The sequence below is a fragment of the Parus major genome, chromosome 8 (assembly GCF_001522545.3).
Source record: "Parus major isolate Abel chromosome 8, Parus_major1.1, whole genome shotgun sequence".
Classification (NCBI taxonomy): domain Eukaryota; kingdom Metazoa; phylum Chordata; class Aves; order Passeriformes; family Paridae; genus Parus; species Parus major.
This window is the reverse complement of record NC_031777.1, coordinates 14,219,473-14,244,016: the sequence shown is the minus strand read 5'-3', so window position 1 is coordinate 14,244,016 and position 24,544 is coordinate 14,219,473. Positions and strand designations below refer to the sequence as shown.

General features: G+C 38.6%; 2 protein-coding genes across 3 annotated transcripts; both read right to left on the bottom strand.

Moving 5' to 3' along the window:
- Positions 1-231: 231 nt before the first annotated feature.
- Positions 232-11,102, bottom strand: DNTTIP2 (deoxynucleotidyltransferase terminal interacting protein 2). The gene is made up of 7 exons (XM_015635825.3): positions 10,831-11,102; positions 8,294-10,020; positions 6,728-6,860; positions 5,971-6,066; positions 5,427-5,591; positions 4,164-4,273; positions 232-2,848 (listed from the first exon to the last, which is right to left on the bottom strand). The coding sequence occupies exons 1-7, from the start codon at positions 10,939-10,941 to the stop codon at positions 2,755-2,757; spliced, it is 2,436 nt and encodes an 811-aa protein (XP_015491311.1). The 5' UTR covers positions 10,942-11,102; the 3' UTR covers positions 232-2,754.
- Positions 11,103-11,628: 526 nt separating this feature from the next.
- Positions 11,629-23,577, bottom strand: GCLM (glutamate-cysteine ligase modifier subunit). 2 transcript variants are annotated; one of them, XM_015635830.3, is made up of 7 exons: positions 23,351-23,577; positions 20,717-20,782; positions 18,886-18,970; positions 18,096-18,152; positions 16,649-16,851; positions 15,037-15,151; positions 11,629-13,340 (listed from the first exon to the last, which is right to left on the bottom strand). In XM_015635830.3, the coding sequence occupies exons 1-7, from the start codon at positions 23,468-23,470 to the stop codon at positions 13,171-13,173; spliced, it is 816 nt and encodes a 271-aa protein (XP_015491316.1). In that variant the 5' UTR covers positions 23,471-23,577; the 3' UTR covers positions 11,629-13,170. The 2 variants fall into 2 exon arrangements, with proteins under 2 accessions (XP_015491316.1, XP_015491317.1); XM_015635831.2 differs by lacking the exon at positions 23,351-23,577 and adding an exon at positions 23,066-23,344.
- Between the last annotated feature and the right edge of the window lie 967 nt (positions 23,578-24,544).

The window sequence follows — 24,544 nt, the reverse complement described above, 5'->3', positions numbered from 1 at the left end:
GTCAGAGCGGTCAGAACCGACAGCCAGCCCCGTGGGGCCGCTACGCTTCCAGGACAGTCTGCAGAAAGTAATTTTACTTGAAAAACCACGACTTTTTCTTTCCTGAAGACACTTCAGTTAAGATGGGTCACCGTGATAAATTTCTGGTTACTTTTAGTAATGAAACAAGCCCACAAACTGCAGCCGACAAAACACCGGAATCGACATCATCTTTTCTAACTTACCGACAGATTGAAGATGAAGAACCGTTTTAATTACAGCAATCAAATTAGGTGGTAAAACAGAACAACAGCAGCAGTAAACAAACCACCTTGATTTTGCTCAGAATAGGATAAATTAATTCATTACTCCTGAAATATTATTTTGTGGAGTTTTCTTGATAAATTATTTTTAATTCTGTAGGTGTAATTTCCAACTGTAATAACGCTTATTTAAAAGCAATAAAGGAAAATCTGAAGATGAAACACACCATCAGGCACATTTACCATCACAGTCAGTAAAGGCAGAATTACAAATTAGCACAAATATTTCTGCCATAAAAAGGAAATGCTACTTGTAATTGACAGGCAAAGCTTCACAGAAGTTTTTATGTGTTTTCAGAGAAATCTAATAACCACAGGCATTTGCATGGTGCATTTGGGTTTTAATCTCTCCAGCACCTTAAACTTTACGTCGATTTCAAAGCCCGTCTGTCAGTGCTTTAGTGTAAACTGGTGGCGAAGGAAAGGTGCTCTGTCCAGTGCCTGTCTCCCAGAGGCTGAGGCACAGGCTCAGGCAAGGGCGACTGGCACAGCCGGCCAGCACAACCTGCAAGTGCCACCTGCAGCCCTGGGAACGGCCAGCACACCTTGGCCCGTCTGCACAGAACACTCGCTGGCCAGTGTGGGACAAAACTGAAGGGATTAGAAGAATAAAAGGAAGGGAAAGGATATAGAACACAAACCAAATCCCTTTCTAGCTATGCTGCACACGAAGTAACTTCTGTAGCTATTGAGCAGCCTGAGCAACAGGCACGGAGCTGCTGTTTGATGTGTAACACCACAGCCTGCATTTCTCTTTTGAAGGCTTTCAGGCTTGCATACTGCTTCTCCAGAGCTGCACCTGAACACCTCAGGATGCAACAGGATGAAAACTACTGTGGTGCCTGGTTTTCTTCTCCATGTTCAGTATTAACTTTTTTGTGCTTCCATGTCTCAGCCTGTGAACATGACACCATAGTTGTTTTTATTGGCTTTTTTATAATTTACTGGAAATTGAGATACTAGCACAAATATCATTGCATTAAAATAGCCTTTGCATATTAACTGAGACCTGGGGATAGGTGGTTCTACTTGTACTTGTTAAATATTTCCCAATGAATTAACTTTGACACCATTCATCTCCTGGCAGTGAAGACTTTTGAAGGACTCTAGATTCCTGTCTGTTTTTGGTAGTAAAACATTATGGCCAACTTCGGAATGATTAAAAAAAAAAATCCCAAAGGATTTGAGGAAAATTTATTTCAAGCTCCAGTTGGTGGTCAGTATCTACCACAATGCTCATTTCAGCACAACTAACTAATCCTTAAAAAATCTACTTCTCAGTAGAAAACTTGATGGTTAAACATTAGTCAAGAACATAATTTTAAACAATTCTTGCTTATGATTTGCAACCCTTAAAATTTAGAGCTCTTGTGGTAAGGAAACAATCAACCACTGCTCCTCTGATAGTGACTTCTACATCCTAATCACCCGAGCCACCTAAGACAATGTAGTGCCAGTTAAATTTCTTCTATTATCCATCTTTTCTGCTACCTCAGGCCAGTAACTAAATTACACTAATTGTAACAGCAATACAATGACCAGGTCATTAAAAACCAACCAAACACCACAGCAGTTCTGACAACCACAAATGGTCCTGACCTGTCACTGAGGGGGAACTGAGCTGATGACATCTCTGGCTCTACAGTGGCAGCAGGGACCTTCCAGACTCACTCCATTTGTTCACCTCGTTCCAGGTCAGCTAACAGACACAATCTGCACACCACACCCTAGATTAAGGGATGCCAATGTCATTTTCAAAATATCATTAGACAATAATCAAATGGTAGAAGTTAATAAAAGCAAAACATGATTGTTAAAATTTTACATGTAAGTATTACTTATATTATTTATTAAATAATGCATTTGTATCTTAGAAATAATATATATATTATATAATATATGCACACATGAAAGTATATGTGTAAGCACTGAATTCCAGGACATTCTCTGTATTATTACGATCAGTGTTGAAATAAATTCTTCACAACCAAATGATTTTTCAATGCCTTCCATTAGTTTTGGCCAGCAGCACCTCTGACTAGTCAGGGAAAAATATATTCTGGCACACAATATGTGACAAGATGAATTACACAAAAAACTTTAAATTGAATTTACTAATTAATTGATGTGAAGTCTGAAACCTGAGAAGACGCCAACCTGTGAAACTGAATTTTGCACTCAAATGTAACAATATGCTTTCATATCATTCTCTTTACATAAATATTAATTAAAATAAAAAGTAATTGAAAAATCTAAATTAATTTAAATTGAGATACCTGATAATTTTCTAAAGCTTCCTTGCAAATTCTCGTGGCAAGAATTTCCCTAAACCTCAATTTGTACATGACCTGCAATCTTAAAAAAAAAATAAACGAAACACCACAACCAAAGCATTTTGTAAGAAAGTTTTATAACAAGTAAGTTGTTCCAGCTTGGTATTTTTCTTCAATTCTTAATTGTGAAATTTCTTCTTCTTCCGATTCCTCTTCCCTGCTGCAAAAGCTGCTTTTTCACTCATGATCTCCTGATACTTCTTTTTATTATATCTGAACAAAATAGATAATTTACTTTTAAGCATGGCACACCAAAGTTCAGGAAAAGGTAACATGGACAGTACTCTATGCACATTATTTGCCAAACTGAGTTTTCTCATGTTTTCTGAATCAGATTCTTTGATTTATACATTTATGTGTAAGCAAAGGAGAAACAACAGTTGGATCAATGATAAATGCAGGTAAATTTGCTTTGGAAGTAAATTCTATTGAATTTTGTAATTAATTTTGGTTTGGGGGGGTCGGGTCTTCACTGCATATGCAGTCACATTTTGGACAGTTTGCTAAAACACCACTACTGCTCTTAAGGGGAAGACTCAACCATTTCAACAATACCATGAAGAAATTACACCTGCTTTTATAGTGCCTTCTCACCACACTCAAGATAATAAACCTTACTCTACTCCAGACAGAAAGCTAAGGTGAATACTAAACAGTGAGCAGGGTAATTACTGAATGTGAGTTGCTAGCTCCTCTAACATAGACTATTATGAACCTGCACTGATGAGTATGACAGGCACTGCACACTGGCTTTAAATGCAACAACAAAATCTGACAAATACCTGCACTAATGCTGAAGTATATGATTAAATCCCTTAATTAGCCACAACATAAATCAACTGATCAAATTTCAAATATATAGATTTTTAAAACTACTTTCTAATAAATACCTAATTTATCAGTCAAACCAGAAAACTACTTAAGAAACAGATGCAGCAACTTGCCTTCCCAACATTACAGTTAAAGTTACAAGTCTAACAAAATTAACTCTGTAATGCCAAATCATGCACTACTTCAAAGAAAAAAATTCATTATGTGAAGAGACATGCAGATTAACATCATGTAATAACCAATACCAAAATGGACCAACTAAATGATCTACTCCGAGAACTGCAAGCTATGCAGACATTAATTAATCCAATCATAATCTTACGTAACTCTTCTAGCAGAGTTTTGACTCCCATGACAGGTGGCAGACTGATGTATTTATAAAATTAAATAATATCAACATTCACAGAATTGCAGGCTGCTCTTTTTTATCCATTATGCCAAGAAAAAATAATCAGTCTTTAAGAGTGGATGCCAACAGTGATGACCAAAGCTGGATAAAACCCTTTAAGGAAGATGAAATATACCTTACCTCAGTCTAATTATCCCCTTAGATAAAGGTTCCTTAGGCCTTCTAAATGGCACTACTATGGAAGTGCTAACCACCCTACAAGCTGAATAAAACCAAAAAAGGCTACAGAGTTAAAAATACTCCTTTTTTTACATAGGATATTAAAATTACAAAACTACTTTAAAATACCTTCTGAACTCTGAATCTGCAAGCAGCTCTTCCACAATTGTTCTCTTCCTCTGTTTCTTAGGGATTCGACTGTGGTAAAAGTCTATGGGAGAATCAACTACAGTTCCAACCTAGGAAAGAAAAATGAAAACATTCTTACTGTACATGAGCAACAAGATGTTGATTATTATGACTTTTTTTTTTTTAAATCGCATCAGTAAGTGCAAAGACACCTACAGAGCAGATGATCATGACAGCTGCTTAATAAAAGTGTAAAATATCAGAATCAGTAAGTCATGTTTTGTATGCAGAGTCCCTTTTGGTCTCTTTGGGGAGTGCACAGAAGAAAGCCTGAGCTTTAAGACTGTACAGTTTTCAGTGCTGGACTGCTGTATCAATACTAATTAATGAATGAAATCCAGTTCTTAACTTTTAAACATTTTAAACATAAGGGAAAAGAATCCTTTATGACCACCTTAAACCTATTCCTGTCTCTCATTCTGGTGGTTTTGCTAGATGACTACACAGCAGCTAATTTAAAACAAGGGCTTCATCCTGAAAATTATCACATTTTTTCAAACCAGCATGTCAGTCAGCTCTCATAGCTCAGGTTAGCAGTAAAGATATACACACAGTACATGTTTCATGCAGTGAAAATAAACCTGCATGGATCTAATTTTGTGTAACACTTCAGTCTATGTTTCTCTGATTTTAAAAACATACAACACCCTCCACCCTTCAGAGTCAAGTGGCATCGTTTTGAGAAAGGAAAGCATTTCCTCAAGCATGCTAAATAGTCAAAGTTTCTGGAGGTCTATTTCTATAGCTTCTGTAGTAATTTCTTTATTGATGCAAACCATTTCAAAGCTGAGAGATACAAGCAGAAAAAATTTCAGCTTATCAGAAAGGTAGCTCTCTCCATTTAAACTATATCAGCTAGTAAAAAAATAAAAGCCCATTATTGTCTACACACTTGTTTAAAAAGACCTGTACTCCAAAAAAGCAGCGAAAATCTAGTCGTCTGAGGGTTCAAATATGGATTCAGTAAGATATTTGTTCACTTCTATGAAATCAGCCAAGGCTAAAAAAATCAAATGCATATACACCTATGTAACACAAAGTTAAATAGCTGCAAACTCCAGCCAAGTAATCAAAACACTTTAATAATAAAGATAGGAAATTAAATAAACATAGAAGCTACCTACAAAATAGACATTATTAGGTATCCTTAAACAGCTATTCAAAACTTCAGCAGTACAATGCCACCTTCTGCTGCTTCCTTACCTGGAAGTATTTGGGGAGACCATCTCTATCATTCTTCTTATAGAAATGCTTAGGGTCCAAAGACGCTCTCATTTTCAGAACTTTAAGATCATTTTTCAGTTCACTTGTGATTTCTGGTGCTTTCATTCCAAACCAGCCATCACCTGCTGTTTTCTCTCGCTCTGCCTAGGATGCAATACCATGAACAATGAATTTGCATTCAGTAACTAGGATGGGACAGAAGAGGGAACTCCTCCCTATACAAAAGACTAATAAAGCATTTAGAATGCAAATATCTACCCTTAAAATACGTATTTTATGATCACTGTTATAAAGGAGGTTATCAGCACTGCATCAATGACAGATTTGTACTGAACATATAACCATTCACTTCACTGGGCTACTGATTGAAAGGATAACTTTTCACAGGACAGCTCAAAGAAGACACTAAATTGGAATTCATCACTCCATTTCCAGTGAGGCCTGGATATGCACAGAGTCCCAGCATGCAGCTCTCTACCACAGCTTATTTTGTTATTTGAGACATTACCAGCTCTTCACTTACCCTGCGCTGCTTCTTTAGCTGGTGAAGTGACTCCTTGTAGGGTGGGACACATTCCTTTCTTTCAAAGTCTGGAGTTATTATACTCTTCTGCAAGAGCTGTAAGAATTTTTTTTAACATTAGAGAACAACCTAACTGATACAAATTTTACTGCTTAACTGTATTTACAAAATCTACTGAAGGAATCATGCAGAATCTAAGCAAGCATTCCAATGCAACATACAAGCAATAAGGATCTTCAAAACAGAACACTGGACAACAGAAAGCAACTGACTTGTTCCAGAGGAAGCAAGACAGCAAATCCTCCGGAGTAAAGAGGACTATCATGGATGAGCCAAAAAAAAGAGTCAATAAAAATAAAATAGTCCCTTTACTTCAAAGGATGCTTTTGAAAAAAAAAAACCTGCTAAGCCCATAATAGGGAATAGACTTATTTACTGAAATTCATTCTGGCTATGGACTAAATATCTTGTCAGCAGACCTTAAGCTTGTGTATCATTAGGCAGAACTCCAGTATAATAAAATCTGGTTTATTTTACAAGATGCTAGAATTTGCACTGGTTTTCAGTTTCTGAAAAGTCAGGTATATTTAAACTTTCACTATTAAAACTAAATATAAAACCACACTTTGGTCAAAAAAGAATGTAAGTTCTCAATGAGCCATGAAAAGGGTACTTCTTTAAAATCAAACAACCTTCTTTGTTTAACAGCTTCATGTTACTGTAGTCACAGATAACTGCATAATTGTAAACACATTACCTGGTCCTTCTTCTCCTTCAGTGGTTTAATCACACTCGATCTAGACTTCTGATTTTTTGCATCAAAACTGATATATAAACCTCCAAGCTTCTTGATATTCAGACCAGGGTCTATGCTACTGGAAAGATGCAAACTAAAGGAGAAATAATTAATTATTAAAACATTGTAACATGTGTGCAGCCTAAACCTACTGTACTCTGAGGAAGATTAAAGAAAAAATATTTTTCTTATTCTTCACAATTAGATTCTGCAATGATTTTAAGTCTTGTTATCTAGATTATGTAATTCTGAAATGACAGGTGTGGGGGGATTCATGCCATTATATGAAATAAGACTTATTATTAAAAAATACCCATGGAATCACTTCCACAAATCTTTTGTATTAACTCTAATGCTGGACTCTCAGATACTATTTACTTCTGTATAATTGAATCCGTCAATTTTCTTAACCTTGCCAGAAGAAATCATGACCAGCATCCTTTTATACAAGCTTGCTAGCTAAAGAGAAAAAACATATTGGTGGTAAAAATACTGTAACTCTAAATAAGCAGTATGAAGAAAGTAGAATTCATTGTAGGAATGTTTAAGTCCCTGTCTGTATAACCATACTAGGAACAAAGTCATTAAACTTGGGTAAGAAAGTGATTGGATGATTGCACCCAGAGAGCCCTGATGGTTCTATCAAATTTCAAAGTTAGTCTTTCACAGCCAAAGGGATGTATCCACAAATGATGACAGTGGCTGTTTTTGATGACAAGAATGTTTAAAAGCTCTAAAGTACAATGGAGAAAAGATGATAATATCTAAGGAGGTACAACAGGTATTTACTGTAGCTTGAATGCTTATTAATACAAACTTCTAACAACTTTCTATCAAACTGTGACTGATATTGTACAATGCCTTCACACTGACTGCTTGGCTAAGTCTTCTTAGCTAAGACTTCTGGTCTACCAGAAGGTTTTAACTAGATTAAGATTTATCTATCCAACCTAAACAACTATTACACTTTAAACATAAGAAGGGATTTTAGCAGCAGCTGGAGTACAAGAATTCAAGAAGTACCACCCCACCTAAATTATTCTGATTCCATGCTAGGTTTCACCTGAAGCGTCACCATCCACAGCACAGCAAGAACTGACACATAAAATTATATGCAACTTTAAAAAAAATAATTTAATCAGGCAACGTGTAAGGAATTTACTGGATCTTTTGTTATCTACATTCCAGCTGGGAAAAAAAAAAAAAAAAGGTGACCTGAATAATCAATTCAGTCAGCCAGACCAGTTTCACATCATTTTTTAAGCTGAACATGTACAAGGCCTCCAGATACCAAAAAAAAATATTCTGAGTTCTGTTACTATTATATTTTAAACGGAAAAAAATCCCCAAACTGACATTTATGGACCTTATTCGTATTTTATAATATGTGCAACACCATTTTCTGCAGCAACATGACATATGTGATGCGACTAGTCCCTTATTATTCTGCATTTAATGTGCATATTCTAATGTACATATGCTTAAATGAAATGCAGATTCTTTAGCTATTCCTAGCAAGATACTTACATGTCAGCCTTACTTTTCAACATATCATCATCTTCATCTTTTTCATCTTCATCTATCAATTCCTCTTCATCCTCTTCCAAGTCTAATTCTTTATCTTTTTCATCTCCTTCATGCTTACTTTCATCACCACTGTCTTGGTCTACATCATCCAGATAATACTTTTGGCTGGAACTCATGCCAGGCTCAGTATCAATTACAAAAAGACCTTCAACATGCAGCGAACCGCTTTTTAAAGATTTTTTGAAGGAGGGAGTTCTCTCATCTGACTTTTTATAGCACAGATTCTTATTAACTGTATCTATGTCTGCCACATCACTATTTTCAGAGTCATCACTTTCACTCAGAAACAATGCAACAGAGTCATTATCACTGCTTGGTTTTTTACTGCTGTGGGATACTACATATTCTTTTGTTTGGTTGTCACCACTGTCTGCACCAATTTCGCACATCCTGCTTTTATCAATGCTTTCAGTTGTCTGTGTAACAGCCATGTCCTTTGATGGGCTGCTCACTGCACTGGTTTGATTACTGTTCCTTAATTTCTCATCACATGACAAAGACTGCTGTGCATCTGCCTCAGCATCTGCTCTTTCACATTCTGCAATTTTTTTACTTTCATTTGGTGTTTCTTGTCCTTGGGATTCTAGAAATTTTTTGGGACTCATGCAGTCAGTCAAAGAAACAGCCACACGCTCTAATTTCCCCTCCCTCCCAAGTATTTTACTGTGATCTGCTTGTATTTGGCCACATATTGCTTCTGAATGGTCTGTCTCAACAGACTGTGTATTTTTTTTTTGTTTTTTCACAGGTGACTTAGCATTGCTTTGTTTTGTTTTTGTAAGACTGGATGTCACATCATTTAAAATCTCTTCTTTCATGTCTTCACTCTGGGGTGCATTAACACATTTGGAAGCACATTTGCTTTTAGGTGGACTGGGTTCTGTGTTACTGTCAATGATGGTGGAAGCATCTTCTGTGTCACTGACAAGTTCTGCAGTAGGTCCAAAATCCGAAATTGTGGGCTCAGATTCAACAGTGTCCTCAAATAAATTCTCATCTTCTGAAACAAATCTAATTTTTTTCTCAGTCTGCTTAGTATTTTCTGCATGTGACTTAATTTGCATGCTCCTAGTAATACGTTTGGTAGTGACAGATGGTTCCACATGAGAACTTAGATAACATGATACTGCATCAGAAGTATCTTCACTCTGGGCTTCACAAACTCTCTGTGCCTGCAATTTCTTTTTACTTTGTCTGCTCCTTGTACTTGTGGGAACATTAGGCATCTGGACACCAGAAACAGCAGAGCAACAAGACTCGGCTTCAGAGACATCATCTTCATCCAGAATCCTACTTAACTTATTTACAAAAGCTGTATTGTCTTTTTTTTTGTCAGCAGACTCTGGTTGATAAGGAATTACAATTTGTCGCCTTCGTGTTATTCTTACTAGTAAAGGTGTCTGGAGACCAGACATAGAAGAGCAGTTTGATTCTGCTTCTGACACATCACCATCAACTTGTGGTTCAGCAACTGATTGTGCTGACTGAACAGCTGTGCTCTCATTCCCAGTGATCTGCATCTCTGAGCTGTCACTGACATCTGATTTAATTTCTGCATGTTCCAACTCTTCAAACTGAGATTCCTGAATCACCTCTGGCTTACGAACTGATTTAGTTCTTCTAGTCATCCTCCTAGTCACAGGAGTACTAATTTCAGCAGACCCCACCTAGAAAAGGAATAAAAAAAAAGGGTAAAAAGAATGCTCTAATATATAATATATAATGGTAAAACATATAATGCTATAAAAAATGCTCTAAAATATATATACTATATAATGCTAAAGTATATAATGCTATAAAAATCACTGAGAATATTTTTAAACAAATCTACTCAAACTAACATCATATTACATGTCAATGTGTAGCCCTATCTATGTGGGAGAAGTGTTAATACACCATCACTTGCTTTTCTCTCTACTGTATCTTGGTCAGGGCAGGAGAAGAAACACACACATCCTGTAAGAAATATAAACAAATATCTTCTAATTCTAAAAAGTTATGTGAAGTTGTCAGGAAAAGCAAATCCAGAAAAAATGTTCAGAAATATTCAAAGTCTTCTATAGTCTTTGAACATATATATATATATATATAGAGAGAGAGAGAGAGAGAGAGAGATTTGAATCTATATATAAGACAACTATAAACCACTAAATACTATCAACTGTCAAAATGTGCCCCAAAATGGTGTCCGAAATCAATTTTAGGTCTACGAACAAACTGCCCTCTCAGCAATCGCAAAACTAGGCATGATTATTTTAAGTGACAGAGAAATGCTGAAAGATCTGTCACGCAAATAAAAATAAGCCTACCTTTAACCCCCAGCGCTAAATGGCCCAATGACCTCCGGCGGCTGCTCCATCCCGCAGGGCCGGCTGCGGCAGGCGCACAGATACCGCCCTGCGGGCTCCCCGGCCCCGCACCGACCCCGCGCTCCGTGCGGAGGCTGCCCCGCCCGCCCCGCTCCCGGCCCCGCTCACCTCCGCCGCACCGCCATCGGGATCGCCATCGGGACCGCCGGGGCTGCTGCCGCCGCCTGCCCGGGCCCCCTGCTGCCGGCGCCGCGCCGCCCCCCGCCTGGTGTTCACCATGTTGCCGCCGCGCCGCAGCCGCGGCTTCCTCCCTGCCCGCCTTCCTTCCGGCCGCCCGCCCTTCCGGGCCCCGCGGAGGGAACGAGGTTCCGGGGCGGCCCCGCCCGCTCTGCCCGGCCCCGCCCCGCGGGGCAGCGCGGTGCGTGCCAGGACGCGGAGGAATCACCGGGTGCAGGCACTTGGGAAAGTGTAAAATGTGTAACAGTGTAAAATGCTGCACTGAAAAGCTTACGGTAATTTCAAATTTTAGTTAAACGTTCAGGTTTTTCATGGAAGGAAACCCCCTCTCGCTCACCATGATGCAAACCAAACGAATGAGATAATGGCAACTTGATAAAGTGTTATGCTATTGGTGACTCTAGAAATACCAGGTAAGGTATTAAAAAGTAGTTTTCTACAGCAGGCAAACTATTAGCAGTTTACAGAAAGGAAGTAAATCGTTGCTCCCATTAGAGCAGCCTTTACATTGGTTTAGCACAGTTCCTGTTTTGTAGCATTTCAATATAAAAAAATGAGCACACACACAAGTCTAATACCATACAGGATCAGCCAAATACAGACAGAGCTTACAGGCAGAGGTTAAACGATAAGCACACAACACAGAGCTAGTAGGGAAGTTTAAAATTAAACCCATGTTACTTTGAACTCTGATACACACTTGTCCCACATTAAAAAAAAACCACTACATTTTTATTATGAGAAAAAAATCCAAACTTTTATTGATGCATTACTAGTTGCAATTCCCTGTGTCTCTCATTTATCAAAAGAACTGAAGAAGCCAAGAAAATTTCCAGCTATTTGCCACTACAAATATATTTGAGGACTAAGGTACCTTGAAAAACCTTCATCATTCAATTTAGTGGAATGGATTATAGGAAGCTGACACTCCAGACACTACCTACAGGCATTCAAATTCCACTTGCTGCCTATATAAAGAATTTGAAAGATGTCAGTGAAAATTCATTCCCTTACAATCCAAATCTCAAAGTATCTACAACAAAGTTAATGAATACTACCAGTATGAGGCCATGCCCCTGTCTGAAAATGAAATGTAATTTACTATTTTAGAGACTCAGTATCAAAGTTCCTGCTAACTACAAGCTGAACTTTAGCTATCTACTCTGATTTAAAGGCCAAGGAAAGGAAAAGGCCTTTTTGATAGAAAGACTACATTAAATCAAAAACCTTGCCTTAGCTGCAGCAATAACTCTGGGATTAAAAAGCCAGTGCACTAAGCTACTGTCAATCAGAAAGATATCTAACTTAAAGCTAAGCCTTGCTTCATTTTTCCTGAATGGCACTCAAGCAACAAGTTTTCTGGGCAACCACAAAATTAATTTTAGTGAAGAGCATCACCATTTACTGTCTATTCTACTTGGCTAATTGCTTGTGTAGTTCACAAGTATCAAAGAAACAAGCCACAGTTGAGAAGGAGACAGGCACAATTCAGTTTTTGATTAACAGATTTCTTCATCACTTGTTTTCAAATCTTATTTTAAACATTCACTATTAATTAATTTTCTATTTCAAACAGTAAAAATGCCATCACACTTGTGCGAACACTAAATTAAGCGTATCGAGGCACAAAGAAGCCAGAAGGAATTCAAGTAACAGTCAGAAAGTAATTTGGAAGATGCATTTTCTTCTAAATCATAGGGGTCCTTTCCACTCTATTAAAAATAAACCAATTTTCCCACCCCCAGAAATTAAACAGCTGACTTGCCTATATATACATATCAAGTAATAAGATACCAGCTTAATTTTTTGGGGATATCATATCATAAAAGATGACAATTTTCTATAAAAGCTAGTCCTTGAATGTTTGAAATGTGTACCCACCAGCTAAGTATGATTTAAGAGAAATTTGTTTTTTAAAAAAATCAAAAATATATGTTTCTCCATAGTACCTAATGGCAGCTAAAATATAAGGATAATTTTTACAGTGAACTGGTCATAAACAGAAAATTATTTTAAACTGTTACTCTATAGATTACTTTAATAAAAAAAGCCCCAAAATATTTGATATTTTGAATGAACCTATCGACAGTGACGAAAGAAAAATAGTGTTAGAACACTACAGACACTCCGACTGACATCACACTGAATAATTACAACTTTTGGTAGTTCATTATAAATGCTGTAAAAATCTTTCTATGAAAAATGCAATGTTCCCCCATCCCAAAGAAATTTTTATTTTACAAAAAAAAAAAAAAAAAAAAAAAAAGTGTTTTAAGATGCATTTCTTTTAGCTTGTATGATATAGCCTTTGGACTTGATAATTCCTCTGCTTTTAACAATGACTGAATACCGCAGAAGCCATAAAGGAATCCACTTGTTTGCTTTCACGTTCTGGATGCTTTCCTGGAGAACTTCTTGGAAACTTGCTTCACAAAGTAATTCTGAAGTTAAAAAGGGATATTTGTGCTTAAAACAATGTAATGCAAACAGCTGCAAAAAACAACACTTAGTAAGAGAAGCCTCTTCCTACAGTCAAGATCTTAAATGGTACCACATACCCTTCACATCAACTCTTCCAGAAAGCATTTAGGGTAAAAGCAGCCAATATTACAAAGTAAGTCTCCAGGACTCTTTTTTGCAACACTGAGTGTGTCCCACAAAACTGAGACTCTGGAATATCAGATGGAGTTGATCAGCAGAGTCATTAGTGGGAGGAAATGAAAATGAAATTTGAGAAGCTAGCTAGGCAAACCAGAGGTGACTAAAGCATAGGGGTGAAATCAGCAAAGTACTGAGCATCCAGTTACCTCTGCAGTCACTGGAAACCAAACATTTATAGTATCTCCCATAACTGGCCTCATAATAACCATAAGCCCAGAAAGCATTAAGAAAAATGGGCTTAAATATCACAAAGCAGAGAAAGAAGGCAAGTACAAATCCTCCTAGTTTCCGCTGGAATTTTCAAAAAGGGAACAAGGTAAGGAATGCTAACAAAAAATAGTCTCGATACTCTTCAGCTGACCATTACAGAAAAGTTAGGCTGAGCAAACAACATATAAAGGAATCACAATTTGTGCTGTTTTCTATCAAATCCTCTTCTCCTTAATTTCATGACTTTCAATGGATACTATTCATGAAAATGCAAGTTGCATTTGGACTTCAGAGGACATGGAAATAGTCAGATTGAATGGAGATTCATCTTGCATGTGGCCACAGCAGTGATAAATCCTGCTCAGGCACTGACGAAATTTATTAGTTTTAACAGTGCTACTATGAAGTATATAGTCATAAGAAATGCTTCACATACTTTTTTCTCTGGGGTCAAGTGGAAAGAAAGGAGAAGGAAGGAAAAGTATCATCATTAACAACTTGTCATAAACAAGAATGTAGGGAAGGAATTAACTAAGTGTTCTTTAAGACTTTATTATTCCAACAAGGTGTTAAGATGTCAAACACTCTTAAGGTGTTCTTAAGAGTGATGAAGATTGATGATGTTTGAGAGAAATGAATGTTATATCCCAGAATATTGTAGAGAACTGGCAACTCAGTTCTACAGCTCAATGGAAAACCTCCAATTTTTTCATTCATTTAGTAAATTAATCACTGCATTAAAAAAGCAGGGAATTTGAAACTCTTTTAGTAATAATGTTATTTTAACAAGTCAAGACTGAAAGAATCCTACTTAAAGCATAGTAATTTTACCCATCTAATATTACCAAACTGTTCAAAAATCAACTGGCCATCAACATTTCTACCTATCTCACAAGTTACAGGCAAGTACACTTTCATTTGTCATTTACTGGCCTTCAGCAAGACATTTAATTCCATATTTTGTAGAAATAAACATAGTACAAATTTCTCAGTAGGTTGTTCTTCTATTTACTTTATTTTCTCTGATTAGAAGTATTTCAAGAAATTATCCAAGGCTGCAAGATTGTTTCAAGAAGGGATGGGGGGAAGAGGAGGAAGCAACAGCAAAAGCTTAACAGAAATATTTTATAAAGGAAAGACTTTTAGAGTCCTTGGTTCAGGCTTCAAATATAACAAACTCTGAAGTTCAGGAAAAGATTATTCTTGATCTTCTACTGAATAAATGCATTTAGAAGTCTTCTGTTAACTTAATTGGCAAAGTCTTACCTTTGGGGTCATTGTGAGTTAACAGCTGTATGTCGCATTCTTTTGCAAATGCTGTAAGATCAGGTGGCATCACACAACAAGAAGCTAGGTTCACCTGATTACTACTTGGTTTCACCTGAGAGTAACAAAATACTTTTATAAGAAAAAAAATACAAATGTACTTATATTAGCTGTTTCCTCCGTGCCTTCTATTAAAACAGAAATTTTGCTTTGAACAATTTGCCTTTGAGCATTGCTTTGAAGTCTTAGCAAGGCTAATTAATTCTGCATGATTAATTAATGTAGGCAGCTGCAACACCTGCAACTCCCTGCAGCACACAGCCCAAAACAGGAGTAAGATCTAACTTCAGGAGTTGCCACAGCAAGATGAGTGTTAACCCACTACACTCTGGCTTTCTGTCTGCTGTGCTCCTGAAACAGCAGCAGCTTTATTTCCCCATCTCTAGTAAAAGCATTATGGGGATGTCAGTTTGAAAAAGACTTCCAATTTAAAAAAATAAAAACCCATATTTTTTTAGGGATATATTAATTTGAAATCTTCCGTGTCTTCTATCAAGTGCTTGAATCAGACCAAGTGCTTGAATCAGATCAAATGAAAAGGAATGCTCTTCCACTGATTTTCTCTCTTCTCACAAACTGCATTCATGATCACCATGCAGGTGGTCATTAAATCCTGCAATTGCCCTCTCTCAGTGTACATAAAACACTGAGTGTCACAAAGATGATCAGGTGACTGGAGCACATCTATGGGAATCGGCTGAGAGAGTTGGGATTGTTCCTCCTGGAGAAAAGAAGGCTCCAGAGAGACCTAAGAGTCCCTTCTGGTACCTTAAAGGGGCTACAAAAGAGCTGGAGAGGGATTTTTTTCAAGGGCATATGGTGTTAAGGGGAATCACTTAAGACTTACAAGGCAGGCTTATTTTAGATATTAGGAAGAAATTCTTCACTGTGAGGGTGCTGAGACACAGAAAAGTGCTGGATGGCTGCCCCATCCCTGGAAGTGTTCAAGGCCAGATTGGATAGGGCTTTCAGCAATGTGGTCCAGTGGAAAGCGTCCCTGCCCATCATGACAAGAGGCTTGGAACGAAATGACCTTCCAACCCATTTTCGGGTGCTATGAATTAGTCACTCTGGACAACAAAGTATTGTGCCATTTCATTCAGAGCCTGTCTTCCTCTTTACATTTAAGCTTACCATTAAAACATAATTTTTCCAAGGGGAAATGCCTTTCTTTGTAACACAGCTTAAATGTAAAAACAGCTACATTTTTAGGGCCACTGGAATAAATCTGAAGGTTTAAGTGTACTGTTTGTACTCCTTAAGCATAAAAGAATACAAAACTCAAACCTTCAGTACTTCAAAGAACCTGCTACTGAACAGACCTGTGTTTTCCAGCTGTCACTGGTCAGTACAAAAGAACACTGAACAAGCAATATTTGAGCCCCCCCCACCTTGAACATTATGACCATGCAGAAAATGTTGAAAATAACAGGGCTAATTAATATTTTGTATATAAACCCATTTATAACGAAGTTTGTAATAATGTGTCAGCCAACAAAGCAAGCAGTTAGTCTGTCCTAAGAAAGGCTAAGAGTAGGAAGTTGGTTCTCACCTGTGCCCACAGATACAGCTGCTCTAACAGTGTTTTATCTAGGTCAGAGGTACCTATGGCAACAATCTTTTTATTTTGAACTAGATTTTCCAGTTCTTTCCAATAAGGTTGCAAATATTCCAAGGACAGGTTAGTTCCATCTTCAACAGGAGGTGGGGCAATAATGACTGAGTCTAACTGAGCAACTCCGAGGGCAGAACACGCTGAGGAAAAAGAACAGACACTGCAAAATCTTTTGTCAGACATGAACATAAACAGCATGACTCTTCAAATTTAGCAAAAGCCACACCTCCTGCTTCACTCTGCTCTCCATTCACCATTTGAAACTGAGTGCATATGCAGTCAAGAATAATAACACAGCCTTTTTAGCAAAGGTTCAAGCATACAGCTAAAAATTCCAGGTCTTATGAAAGAAAACAGCAAAAACCAAAACCAACAGAAAATTAACAAAAGCATTAATCTTTTTCCTCCTTTTTAATGTTAGAAGGGTATTTTTCTCTGAAGACACTGACAACAGACAATTCTCTATCCCTTCACTCTGAATTTCTTTTAAAATTTGTAGCTTTCACTCTGAACTATAACTCAAGTATAGGACATGGATTAGGAAAAGTATTTGATATGTGTGAAGAGTTTGACTTAAAGCACACCAAATACAGAGACTTAATTTGTCAGAGAAAAGTGTAAGTCTTGGAGTCTCACTGAACTTTAGGAAAAATGCAAGTCATGAGGCCTCTTCAGCACAGCAAACGGAATAGAACTACCTAGCTAAATTAATTATTTTCTTCAAGAGGAGTCCATTACTGTATCTTTGACAAATGGTAGTAAAAATGAAAATAAACAAGCTGTTAACTGGGCTATCAGTATAAAATAATCATATCTGAGCCTTTCTTCTTTGGTCACCCCTTAAGCCAAACAATCTTCCAAAACACTTAAGTTCAGTGTTGCTCACAATTACTGCTACTTAAGGATAACACAACTTATATACAGACATTGAATGACATTTTCAGTAAAACTTAGCTATCTCCTCAGCTACTTGCAGCATTTTTTCATTTCCTAAATAACCTCTGAAAGACTATGCAGTTAGTACCAAAGTTCATGATGTTAAATGCAACTAACAAGAACTGGCAAGCTGTTTCAGTGCTTTTAAAACATCACATGCTATTTACTTTTTAACAAGTTTTGTGTGAAAGAATAGAACTTGCTCCTGCTTGTAGCAAGGAATCAGATTTCACTATGTGGATCCAAGGTCTTGGTGATTCAGTTAGTAAGTTTATTGACTGAATTATTGTTCAAATAGACTTGATTAACTAAGTTTCCCCTAATAGGAAAACAGGATAAACTTGTAACAGTGACTAAATACACCTCTTAGAAATAATGTTAGAACTTTTTCCATCTAAGTTCTAGAGTAAAAAAGAAATTTTAACTTGAGTTTAAGTTCCAAACTTACCCAGGTCAACTGCATCTCTGATCGATGAAGAATTTGATCCAATGACGAAAAGCTTTGCTAGTTTCAAACAAATTGGAATCAATAACTGAACAAGCCAGGTATTACTAATATACAGCCATTTACTTTTGCTATACACACTATTAATGGGTTTTTGAGTAAAAGATTTTTAGAATATACACCAATTACCTAAAAAAAAGCCCAACTTTTTGAAAGGTGACTGCCCAATAAATACCCCATTCTCTTAAATTTCAATGTTGTTGTGCAGTCTCAGAACAAGAAATCATCCAGTCAGATGATGTAATAAGCTGTAAAGCATCAAGACACGAAGCAACAACAGTAACAACCTGTATAAAAACCCCAAATGTAATAGTACAAACAGACTTCTTCACAACTTACTGAGACTCAAAATGTACTAGTGTTAGTTTGGACTGCCTCCTTCAAGTTCATCATATTCAACCTGGAAAAATTATGCAAATAAATGTGCTTCCAATGCTATTTCTTAATTCCAGTATTATCTGTAATATTTTGCTTCAAAAATGTCAAAGATTCACAGAATACATTTAAAATATTTTGAGGTGATATAAGTTAAACTAGAAAAATGCCGAGCTGCTTTAAAATCTGAAATACTAATTCAAGACTTTCTTAGCCAATGTTTAGGAACAAGTGTGCAATACTGTAATTTGATTCTGCAATTATAAAAGAAAGCAAAAAAAACCCCATACATGAATATCCTATTAATGACTGCATTTGAAACCTTTCCACGCCACTGGATTTTTGACTATGTTCTTACCTGATACTTTCAACTCATCCCTTTCTTCAGGATTTATTTTTTCTATAGCTTGAGCTACAGTACATTCCAGAACCTCCAGTGTTTCCTGTAGTAAGTACATGAGACTTAGGAGCAACTCATCAAGAGGAGACACTAAGCTCCTGGAGAATGTTTTTAAGTAATTAAAAAAAAGGAAAAAAAAAGAAGAAAAAAGGAAAAAAAGAAAGAAAAAAAAAAAAGAAAAAACGAGTGCCTTACAGCAGTTAGAAACAAAAATAGTAGAAAAATACAAAGACAGAAAGAAAGTAACCCAAGGCTTCTTTATCACCGAGGGGATGTCAAAATAATGAAGACATATGAAAGGCCCTATATGACCCTAATACAGAAAGTAAAAATTACTGATTAGAATTATGGGAACAAGATTCAGTAGTTCTAATAGTTCTGATTTTACAATGTAGAAAGACTGCTGTGCCAGTTCAAAGGACTTTGTTTTAAAAAAGCCTTGTGACCAGCTGAAAAGAACCCCATGAGAATTAGGAGGTTTGAGTGTTGGATGGGAACATCTTTGCATAAAAGTATTTTGTAATTTCAGTGAATCTTATGAAAAACCTACAGTGAAAATGCTGTAAAATACTGATCTAAGACAGTAATTATTTCACCCCCTAACCTCATTAAGGATTAGGCTGACATCTCATGTCAGCTGGCACAAGGTGAATTCCTTAGTATTTACCTACATCAGACAGTATTATAGGCACACTCAACACTCAAAACACACAAAAATGCTTTGCTAATTTTTGCTGCACTACCAAAGGATGCTCAAGTTGGCCTTTGAGTTACTCCATACAGTCAGCATTTTAAACAAAACTTAATTTTTTAAAAAAATTATTAGATATCAATATAATTCATGAGACAATTTGGAATTACACAAGGTAACATGTTCTTTCAGTAAAACCTAGCTTACACTAAATAATCTACTTTAAATGGATAACTACACCAGAGACAGGTGTTTGTTTTTGTTGTCTTTTTGAGCAATCATTAGTTCCTCCACAAATCATTCAGCAATAACTGCCTCACACACTTCAGTCTGGAATGTAGCAACATGCAGCTGATGTCCCCATTATACAAGAACTGGGAAAAAACCTGAAGAAACTATCCTATTTTAGGTTTATTGTTATTGATTTGATTTTGGGCACCTTTTTTTTTCCTGAAACATGCTACTATTTCACAGAGCAAATAACAAATTTAGTAGGGACCTATTACTGTTTAGCTGAATTTCAGAAGCAAAAGTGGAAGAGAAGCAGGCAAATGCACCAAGATCTTCATGTCAGATGTTCATGTCTGTGGCTTTAAGACTTATGTGGAAGTCTTTAGCTCTTAAGGGAAAAAGCAATGCCACTTCTGCATTTTCAGAAATATTTCTGAGACAAAGATGCTTCAGAGCTCCCCTCCAAATGGGCTGGTCTTCAGCCATCTGTGATCTCCCTAGTTCAGAGAATTCTCCACTGAGTTTTAACAAGCATGTTAGCAAACTTCTATGGTACACAGATTTTATTTATTTTTTACTTGCCCCTATAATTAATTTAAAATTTTAAAGACCACTGCTTTTATTTTCAGTAAGTGTCTTATCTGCCATCAACAGGATTCTCTCTTTACATTGATATTTCTTAACCTCTCCAAAGTTACTAAACATTAATGAAAGAAGGGGAGTTAAGAAATATTCCTTCATGGTATCTGGAGCTGCAGATACTTTTACAGCAATTTAATAGTTACTGTAAATTTTAGAAGTGGAACCAACTACCTATTTCTCTGGTTTCACATGTAAGATGGATAAGATGCAAAACATCTCTCCTACCTGATTTTGGTCTTGGCCGATCTTTGAGCTCCACTCAGTCAGTGTTTTCTGGATGCAGTCCCGCACCTACAAAACGTTTTATCACCTTGAAGTGTGGGTATGTTCCAGCCACACACAAACACAGAGATGTGTAGGAGAGACTGCACAGCTGAACTAACGACACCAACCCACGGAAGATTTTTCCTTCATAGCTTCTATCTGAAACTTGCTCAAGCTAGTTTACATATTTTTCTCTCCGTTTTCATAGAGTTTTAGCAGTAATATAAGTACTGCACTTAAGTTATTTCTCAGACCAATGCCTTCTTTAAAGGAAAACACAATGCTAAGCAAGCAAGAACCAGGACATGGGGTTGTTTGGGGGTTTTGGGTTTGGGTTTTTTTGTGCAGAAATTCCTGTTACAAGGTAGTCAGACAAGAGCAGAAGTGCTGTGACACTGTAGAAATGAGACTCTACAATCAACCACTAAATACTCATTCTATTAATTACTTCTCTTTTCAAGATGCATATAACCCTTCCCATTTACCGCCTACCTACTACACTATGTCAAACCACTAATGCTTTTAAGTCCTTCATAACTGTAGGGGGAACCTACCCCACACTTGCACTTTTCCTTCATCCACAGATGCAAAATAAACTTGACTAAGATTCTGATCATGGATTTTGAACATAGTAAGACATAACTATTAAATCAGTTAACTAATTTTATACAGTGCTGCAGCTGTAGCAGTGCTGTAGCTTCCCTCTGATGCATCTCAGGAGTTACATACAGGTACTGTCTGACTGCCACCTGTAGGAGCACTTCCACCAGCTGCTGCTTTACTTCACTTTCCACAGTGTATTTTATAACTGTGTGCATGCCTACTTTGTGTACCATTAAACAACCATTTCCTATGACTCCCAACTCAGGGAGCTCTAATACCATGCACAAACTAGAATTCAACATCCCTGCCTGATATCAGACACCATATAGGAACAATTCTTTGTGAACACAAATACTATACATTCCTTCCGTTGTTTAAAACGGCATAAAAACCCCCGACCTATAAGGCAAGAATTGACACCTCCCCCAGTAAATAGCTAAGCACAATAATATTTTTTTTTAATAAATTTTAATAAAATAACTCTTTATCCTATTTTGATACAATTTATGTAATTATCTTTTCCTTTCTGAGGACAGTACTAAATTTTTATATGTTTCTGCCTTGCAACTGTCACAGGACATATCTCCATTGCAGTTCCTATGCACAGGCCTCTGACTCCAAAGCACACCACTCCCTTGCCCTCAGGCCATGCGGATACAGCAGTGTATTCCACTGCTTTGATCAGCTTTTCCAAACACAGCTGCATCCTCTAACACTGGGGCTCACAGTTTGCAAAATTTTAGCTTATATTCTGCTGCTGAGAACTGTCTACACCAAATAGAGGCATTAAAAGCTGATTGCAAATAATACCAATTATTTGCTTTTGGAAGTCCAGCAACTCAGGAAAGCCAGCAGATTCCTCTGTAAACAAGCGAATTTCAATACCTTAACTATTAGTTATACACATTGGGCACTCTTAACAGCCCTCCAGGAACTACCCACACAAGGGCACCCATCATGACACAGCGATGCATTTGTTACAGAATCCAGCCCTATTTCACACAGATCACAGAATGTTTAATAAGCAACCAGGCCAAATAAAACGTTATGACCACATGACGGCTAAACAACAGTATGATGAATTTTTCCTTCTTGTTACATCATCCCCCCGACAACTTTCTTCCACTTGTGCATGATTAATATGCAACCAACCAACTTCTAGGTTATCAATGGTGTCCTTACATAGCAATAATCAGCCAAACTCATAGCTTTTCTAATTATTAAGTGATCATTGTGAGATTACTGTGTCATGATGAAACAGCAAATACAGTGTTCTAAAGTTCAGTGCCATAGGATCTCCAGACATTTTATGAGAACTGTTTTAAGTATTGACACATACCGCTAAGGGTAATACTTTTGAAGTGGTGGTTAAAATGTTCTTTTTAACTTCTTAACAAAGAACGACAACTCTACACTAGAAAGAAGACAACGGCTACTTTCCCCAAGACCTGTCACTACCAAGAAATTTAATTAACTTCACGTTAGAGAATTTTCATAATCTGTAATGCAAGCTCATACATATGCACATTTTTATCTTACTAGAGAAGTATAAGGGATCCCCTTTGCTATTACAGACAGCACTTAAATTTGTGTTTTAATTCTTCATTCCCGAGATCAGAAGGCTGGGATCGCTCCTTCTCAGGGCAAAGTGCTTCCGGGGACACGGGGGGCCCGACCTCCCACCACGGCAGAACACAATAAACGCACGAAAACAAACAAGCAGAACTCTTCTGCCATTCCCATCTCGCGCCTCCCGAGGGCACCGGCAAGCGGATCGCTGGCGAGCCAAAGCCCCTCCTCGCCGTGACGGGCACGGCGCCACTCCGTGTCCCGCCGGAACGAGTCCCGCTCCGGCTGCCGCAGGGACCGCCCGGGAAGCGGTCCCCGGCGCTCTCTCAGCCGCCGCCCCGCCCGCGGCCCGGGCCAGGCCCCTCGGCCCGGGGCAAGTCTCCGCCGAGCTGCCCCGAAGGGAAGCCCCGGCCCGCCCCTCACCTCCTCGCCGGGGGTGGCCGGGCATTTCTTGCGCAGGCAGCCCCAGTTGAGCAGGTTGCCGGTCTGCAGGGTGAGCCTGCCGGCGCCCTCCAGCAGGGCGCGGGCGCCCTCCGTCCCCATGGCGCTGCTCAGGCAGTGGCCAGCAGGCTCTCCACGACACCTACGGCCCCGGGCAGCGCCGAGCGGGCCGTGACTCAGCACCGGCACCGAGGCGAGGGGCGGCGCGGGGCCAATGGGCGGCGGGGCGGGCCCGGCGCGGAGCGGAGCGCGCCCCGCCTCGCGCCGCCTCAGGGCGCTGGGCCGCAGCGGGCAAGCGCCCCCTGGCGGCCGCCGGCTGCAGCACGCTGGGCGGGGCCGGGCTGAGGGGCGGGGCCTGGGGGCGGGGCCGGGCTCCCGCTGCCGCCGAGCTCGGGGCGCGTCCCGCCGGGGCAGGGCCGGGTCCGTGTGTCTGTCCCGCCCCGAGGGGCGGTGGCCGCGGGACCCGGACCCGGCTTCGTTCCCAAAGGAATACCCGGGGCACAGGTGGCGCTGCCCGGTGGTCGCGGCCGCGGTTCGGTAGCACCGAGCCGTGGTCGCTGTGCAGGCTCAGAAAATGAGTGGGACCATCTGAATTGTGCTCATGACCCGTTCCATTAACAGGTAGCCGTTGACAGACAGCGAGCTCAAAGGCCCAGAAGAAGCATCCAAATGCTTATCCTTTCTGGCTGTGTTTGCACTTGGGTAACACAATGTCAGGGCAGCACTCCAGTCTTACATCACCTGGTTCCAGTGAAGACACATCGGGTAAATCTTGAAGGGTTGTGGTTTGGGGATATTCTCTTTTTTAAGATGAGGGGGCTCCTGGAACACCACACTCTGACCACAATCCTTCTGTACTAAAGAGTTGAGGGGGGATAGTTTTTTTTTCCCCTGTAACTCCAGTTAAAGGGAACAGTGAGCCACAAATTCTAATTTTGCTGTCAGCTTGGGAATTTGAATTATGTTTCTAACAGATTTTTCTTCCTCAAGCTGCATGTTGTGCTAATAGAGGGAACCAATTTGCATAACTTCTGTCAGTCTGAAGCACTGCCTGATTGCTTTCTGGTACAGAAGGTTAGTTTAAATGTTCTTTATATTTGTGATCTGATTAACTTTTATAATGGGAAATGTTTTCATGATTCTATATGGTTACAGAGCATGTAGACATGAAATATA

Excerpts from the sequence above, each read along its gene's own strand:
- DNTTIP2 (XM_015635825.3), bottom strand. The coding sequence starts at position 10,941 with ATGGTGAACACCAGGCGGGGGGCGGCGCGGCGCCGGCAGCAGGGGGCC. Across the intron at positions 10,021-10,830 it reads CCGATGGCGGTGCGGCGGAG|GTGGGGTCTGCTGAAATTAG; the intron begins GTGAGCGGGGCC and ends TTCCTTTTCTAG. Across the intron at positions 4,274-5,426 it reads GTCTCCCCAAATACTTCCAG|GTTGGAACTGTAGTTGATTC; the intron begins GTAAGGAAGCAG and ends TTTCTTTCCTAG.
- GCLM (XM_015635830.3), bottom strand. The coding sequence starts at position 23,470 with ATGGGGACGGAGGGCGCCCGCGCCCTGCTGGAGGGCGCCGGCAGGCTC. Across the intron at positions 20,783-23,350 it reads CGGCCACCCCCGGCGAGGAG|GTGCGGGACTGCATCCAGAA; the intron begins GTGAGGGGCGGG and ends AACGTTTTGTAG. Across the intron at positions 15,152-16,648 it reads AGCTGTATCTGTGGGCACAG|GTGAAACCAAGTAGTAATCA; the intron begins GTGAGAACCAAC and ends TGTTACTCTCAG.